The sequence below is a fragment of the Schistosoma mansoni genome, chromosome 1 (genome assembly GCF_000237925.1).
Source record: "Schistosoma mansoni strain Puerto Rico chromosome 1, complete genome".
Classification (NCBI taxonomy): Eukaryota; Metazoa; Platyhelminthes; class Trematoda; order Strigeidida; family Schistosomatidae; genus Schistosoma; species Schistosoma mansoni.
This window is the reverse complement of record NC_031495.1, coordinates 38,151,497-38,158,340: the sequence shown is the minus strand read 5'-3', so window position 1 is coordinate 38,158,340 and position 6,844 is coordinate 38,151,497. Positions and strand designations below refer to the sequence as shown.

General features: G+C 36.8%; 1 protein-coding gene across 1 annotated transcript in view; it reads left to right on the top strand.

The window, feature by feature from the left end:
* The first annotated feature begins 1,627 nt into the window (after positions 1 to 1,627).
* Smp_005910 (putative protein tyrosine phosphatase prl) overlaps positions 1,628 to 6,844 on the top strand; it is a 14,195-nt gene continuing 8,978 nt past the window's right edge. The window contains exons 1-3 of the mRNA XM_018794321.1: positions 1,628 to 1,667; positions 3,237 to 3,439; positions 4,264 to 4,489. Coding sequence (XP_018648745.1) covers positions 4,283 to 4,489 — 207 coding nt within the window. The 5' untranslated portion in view covers positions 1,628 to 1,667; positions 3,237 to 3,439; positions 4,264 to 4,282. The remainder of the gene's footprint in view (positions 1,668 to 3,236; positions 3,440 to 4,263; positions 4,490 to 6,844) is intronic.

Sequence of the window (6,844 nt, the reverse complement as noted above, 5' to 3'; positions counted from 1 at the left end):
GCCCGAATCTCCTTCTCCTGGCATCCTGATGAGGTATCCTTCTCTCCAGTCTGTCTGTGGCAGTTGTTGCTCCTCCCAAATCTTCCTGAATAGAATATGGAGCATGATTGAAGTTGGTTCTATGTCTGACTTCAATGCTTCAGCTGGTATGTTATCAGGTTCTGTTGCTTTCACACTCTTGATATATCCGATAACCATTCTGATTTCTTCTATCGTTGGTGGAGTGACGTCTATAGGAAGGTCTGTGGGTACCGCTTTGATGTCCGCTGGGTTCAGCAGAGCTGGTCTATTCAAGAGTTACTCAAAATATTCTGAATATATGTTCCTCTGTTCCTGAATCTCGGCGATTGACTTGCCCTTTTTAAACCTTGACTGGTCTCTCCGGTTTATCATATTTCCCTGCTAGGTTCTTCGTCGTGTCGTATATGTGTCCCATATATACTTCTCTTGAAGCTCCTTCCACTCTCATTGCTCGATCGAAGACCTATTACTACTTTTCTCCACGTGTTTCTTTGCTTTTCTGCATTCAGCTTGTGCCTTGGATGTCAATTTAGTTACCCTGAGGTTGAGCAATCGTGCGCGAGATCGAAGCTCCTGGGTTGAAATCATGACACCAACAAACCCCCATTTAGGGCTACTTACTCGTCATGTGCTCTAATGGTGTTCTCGTGACTTTCGGGTTACCTGATCTAACAAGGGCCATGGGACAATGCATGGCGGTATTGTTGTATATTGGGTTCGAATAGAATTTAATGTTATATGCATGCAAACCCGCCCCGTTATTTTTTTGTGGTCTAAGGTCAAATTTGAGTCAGAACTTGAGCAAATACAAATATTAAGAACACAGTGAAAACAATAATATTAAACATGATAGTTTTTAATCCGTTAAGTTCCTTCAGTTCCAACTATGACAGTTGCCCCTTCAAGAAGGATCCAAGGCTAGAGTAGATGAAACACAAGAAGAGCAACCATAAATGCAGTAAGCCGTATTCAACTCTCTTAGTATAACAACTGGAAGGCTATGTAGCAAAAGAATCAAAGAAAGGTTGACTCAAAATATCATGATGCAAATGATCCACCCTATTCTACTAGACCGCAAATACACGAGTCCGAAATTGTGCTGAAGAGAGAATCTCTTCAGATCAGAATACAATGGAAAGCTTACGGAAATACACCTACAGAGGTTCTGTGAGCTCCAAAGTTCTCCATCAGAAATGATGGAAATACAATATTTTACCGAGTGTTCTAATATAAACCTCGTCATACACTTTAGTTTCGATGGAAACGAGGCAGAATACTTTTGTATCCTTCAACAATCAATTCATTCAATAAATACTGTCTTCTACCATTTTCAAAAAGAAGCCACGACAAAGATTATAGGTCTTTTAAATGAAACGCCTTCCTTAAAACCTTATGCTTATTCTGAGGATCAGACAATTCACAGATTCCTCCCAGTAGATCCTGAGCTCACAAATATGCAAAATTTAGTTTTAATTAATTACTGAAGGTGGACTGCTGCGATAGAAAAATTTTGCAATTCACATTGGCATTTAATAAAAGAGTTTTATATTCAATGGTCTACGTGTTTGGATCAATCAACGGATTTAAAGAGAGTTCTGTGCATAGAGGTCACAATCAATGAGGTACTGTGGTTTTATGAATCCCAAGTGTGTTTATTCATATGTTTTATCTCACAAAAACGTAAAAAAGTGCATCTCAAATGTGTAAGGTACCCCGCACTTCGAAATTGCGATATATTAATATGCGAATTGGAGGCTGAACTCTGTTATAATGATGTACTAGTTTTTAACAGATAATGAATTCCTGAATATAATCTTTAAGTATTAGGTAAATGAGATCTTTCAGTTAGGTGAAATTTCTATAGGTAGCTCGCGTATATTCGTTCTCGTTTAAAAACAGATTCACTGCCTACTTAAGCAGTGATGTAATATAAATGTATAAAACTAGTTTTTTTGTCTTATGGATTTATCAAGGTATATATTCTTTGTTTGAGTTGTAGGTAGTATTTTATTTACAAGAACTTATGGAAGTATGGCAAGTTCTACAGATCAATAATAATAAGGTTTTGCGATTCAGTATGTCGCTGCCTTAATTATGTCATCTGCCTCGTTAGTATGCTGTTGAACAATAGTCTTATAGTACATATGTATATGTCAGTCTTAGTCTGTATACACAACAAGTGTCTTCTTAATAGTAGACATTTTCTCAATATTGGTCGTTATCATTTTCACCTGTCTTTTGCACCCAGACATTAATGTAGATGATATGATACTCACTAAGTTTACAGAAATGTTTTCAAACTAGATTCCGTACGTATTTCATTAATATCGCTCATGGGTTGCACAGTAACTGCTAATTTCCGTAGACTTCTATACTTGAATGGTCTCATTGCGTAGTCGGCTGTATATGTTGTTCAGTATCATTAATTGGCTTTAACACGAGACTGTTAAGAACAGGGCGACAATTTATAGACAAACTAGTCAGATTTCAATTCACACTTTTCGCTATTTCGCGTGAGATTCATTCATCTAAACGACATTAAAGTTAGTTTTAGTTCGTGATGAAAACCCAAATTCTAATTCGTAACCTCGACTTCTAACTCCAAGTACTAGTTTTAATTCCTCACACTAATACATAACCATACATCAACTCTAGTAAATGGCTATAGTTTCCTAAGAAAACTTTAATAATGCTCAGAGGTAGTCTATGAATTATAGTCTCCCTGTTGAGTGCCCAATCACACCTATAAATACTGATCAGTATGTTTCAAAAAGCTCTTATACTGTACATTTGTATAATTGTAAGTAAAACCTAATAGTAATGTGTTGGTAGAGTACAATAGTTTAATGGTCTAGGTAAATCTCAGTGTATTTTAAATATGTATTAATTATACCTTGCATTCAGTTAATGGCCTAAAGAAATGTATTATCTACACCTTCCTTAAATGTAGTCAATAGGCCTCATAAGCTTGGACATTAGGGGAGGATCTTAAAATGAACTAACTAGTCAAAACGTACACAATAAACTAGCCAAGGAAATAATAAACCAAATCGATTTGCAAATTTGTGGAGATTATTGGTTGCCGTCCTTCATTTAGCTTAAGTAAACGACTAACATGCTTTTCCAATCGTCGACTGGTTTGTTCGTGTAAAGTCATTTATTGCCATGCTCAAATAATTTAAAATTACTGACGTTCTATCATATTACCTTTACAGTGCAGTGAGCCATCGGCGTGTCACCCCGTCATTCGGCAAGAATACTAACTTTTGCGAGGCGCAATATATCAAACCAACGTAGCCAGTCATTTGATTAGGCCTCATCGCATATTGAGCTAATATCAATTGGCGTTTACAATTATCAACGTGTACTGCATAGTTCTGTGGTTTGCTCCAGTTTATCGGCTTTATTTGATGTAAAAGTAAGTCGTGCTTGAGTCAAGTAAAACATAATAGATTGTTCGTATTTTGTCCGTGTGCGCTCTTTATATTGACGAAGCTTGTGTTAATAGAACGTGAAATTATCATTAGTAATACTAGCTCTCATGACTTACGTCAGAAACTTCCAGTTTTATCGCAGCAACAGAATCCAATCAACCAAAATAGAACGGGACTCCCACAATATCTAAATTGTAGCATTTCACACTATTTGTACGAGTTAAGAAATTAGTCTTCTGTAATCCTCATGAGGTGATGACTGTTAGAGCAAAGTAATGTTGGTATTGTGACATTCATCAGAAATGGTTACCTCATATAATAGATTCTGTAGTGATTTTTGACAGTAAAACAATATTTGGATCATGGTTAGACATAATTCGATGCAAGTCAACTCAACAACTCTAACATCTAGTGGGTTACCTGTGTGATTGATGAAAGAAGAGTGACAATGAATGATAGTAAACAGTTATGTTGACTAAGTTAATAGCTTATGAGAGATGATTACTCTAGGGAAAGTGTATTCAACCAATGTAAATGTGTTTCTGACTCCTCGAAAAGACTAATTTGGTGTTTGACGTGAATTTCTTTATATATTTATTTGTATCTAAACAGAAAAGTTGGTTATCCAACATTTTACCGTAACTATCTGTGTTAGATGTATTTAATTGAAGAGCTAGGGAAAATCTGATATATAGCTTACCAATAGTTTAATTTAGGATATCGAATTTTATACTCGGAGATGTTAATTAAATACCACTCATTATAGTTTGGTAGATAAATTACTTCGCCACACTTTTGAACCTTCTAGGTGAAACAACTATCCAGTCATGTCAGTTACCGAACAGAGCACCGTTGTTAGAATGCCACGACTTTCAAACGCCGATGCTCGTCATGGTAGTTTCCAGCCGTATCCCAGAGGTTCAAAACTCTCACGTCAGTTACAACAGCCTCACGTCACACTGGTTGAATATAAAACAGCTCGTTTTTTAATCACAGATGAACCTAATGCACACAATATGGAAAATTTTGTCATGGTATGTTGTATTTCTATGCATCAAATAGATTTGCATCATTATATTTAGAAAATCTAGTGTTCTTTTCTCTGATGAGTTGACATGAGTTTTAAATATAGATCACATTGCTCAAACCCACTAAACTGGGTAGCTGTTGAATTGTGCATGTGGACTCTGATAATCAATTAGAATTTACAGCTTTTGTTGTTAGATAACTTCTTGCTTCCTGGATTTTTGTGTCATTAATGCATATTGTTTTGAATCCTTAATGTACCACAATATCCTAAATCTAATGATTTATTTTACTTTGAGTGACTGACCGTCTTCTCAGTCAGTCAGTCAGCTACAACGTAGGACCAGGCACATTTATGCATCGGTTCAAGTTGCCATACCTCGTTAGCACAACAAAATGAACACCAAATTCATAGATGTAGTTAGTTTAGTGGTGGTAATATATAAAAAAAGGTTGTATATAAGAATATAGTAGAGGAAGGAAGAAAGATATGAAGCAATTTTAATCTCAAGTTTTAAGGCAAGATAAAGAGTGTATACACCTACTTCATTGTGATCGATTCTGAGCCATATCACCCACAGTCTCTAACCATTGGTTACGATAGTCACACGGACCCCAACCAAGTAGTCTGCATCTACCACCAACGTAGTTAAGACTAGGAGTTAGTGACTTAAAGGACTAATGTGACGTTTCGGTTTGGCCGCCCCTAACTCTCTTCCAACCATCCCCAATACTAGTCAGCATAGCGCGTCGTGGTAATCGGTATTCAGGCATACGTAACACGTGGCCTAACCATCTCAGTCGATGAAGATTCATGACCTCATCAACTGATTTACCATCATCATTTCCTAATACCCTGTGTCTAACCTCCCTATTACTTACCCGGTGATCCGAGCAGATGCGAGCAATATTTCTAAGGCATCTGTGGTCAGATACTAGTAACTTGCGAGTATCTTCTACTCTTAATGGCCATGTTTCACAGTCGTAAAGTAGAAGAGAGCGAACTACTGCGCAGTATACTCGTCCCTTAATTGATAGACGGATATCTCGTTTTCGCCATAGGTGACTCAAGTTGGCGACCATACCACGTTGAAAGCACCGGTTCTCGTCTTCTAATGTCTATTAATATAATTTAAAGGCAAACGTTTTACAAGATAATAACACATATGGTGCGACAAGATAGTAGTTATTATACTAGCATATCTGGGCCACTTAATCAATGTATTCAATAATCCTATTTACAATGAAAATATCCTAATCTCGTCTGTATACTGGCGTAAAATTTCCTTTTCGAATAGAACAAAGAACACCGACCTCACCGGTTTTAATATAGAAATATTGTATTGAAAGTTTACATTGAGATACTTACTTAATTATTTACGCCTGTTACTCCCAATGGAGCATAGGCCGCCGACCAGCATTCTCCAACTCACTCTTTCCTGGGCATTCTTTTCTAGTTTTATCCAGTTTTTGTTCATTCTTCTCATGTCTCTCTATTTCTCGGCGTAATGTGTTCTTTGGTCTTCCTCTTCTCCTTTGGCCTTCAGGATTCCATGTGAGGGCTTGTATTGTGACGCGATTGGGTGATTTCCTCAAAGTGTGTCCTATCCACTTCCATCGCTTCTCCCTGATTTCTTTCTCCGCTGGAATCTGGTTTGCTGTCTCCCACAGTAACTTGTCGCTGATAGTGTCTGGCCAACGGATCTGAAGTATCTTGCGTAGACAACTGTTAATAAACACTCCGTCTGTAGTTCCTCCGGGGGCTACTGCCGATCCCAAACCCGGGTAAAAGAGAAGGGTTAGGCATGAGGTTAGCGACCCCATCCCGTAGAAAACCAACTCGCTAAAAAAACGCTAACCAGAAAAAAAGTACATTGAGACAAGATATAGTATAAAACAATAGTTTTAAGCAGCTGATGAGAGAATACGAAATATGAATTCATATTATTCTGTAACCATGTTTGTTCTGGCTTTATTTCAATGAATTTCTATCTCAAGATGAAAGAAATCGATTAACTTGCTTGACTTGACTTTATTAAGATATTTTCATAAATCTTTTAATTTTTGTTTTTGTTTTCTTAATCGCAATTTTTACGCTTTAACATCCCAATTTTCAACTATTTGGAAAAAAAATTAGGTCAAAGATTAAATATAATAGAATAGAAGTAAAACATAAATTATCGATTAGGAGTGAAAATTGCCAGTATGTATACCTATGTATACCTATGAAGAGTTAATTTAAGGTTGTGTATATGGTTTCCACATTGTGTAAAGATTGGGGAACCATAGTTTGTTGAACAATTTCATAAAAATCCTTAATGTAGGTTTGTTCTCTGAGCTGGATGGTTTGGTCGTGGAGCTTT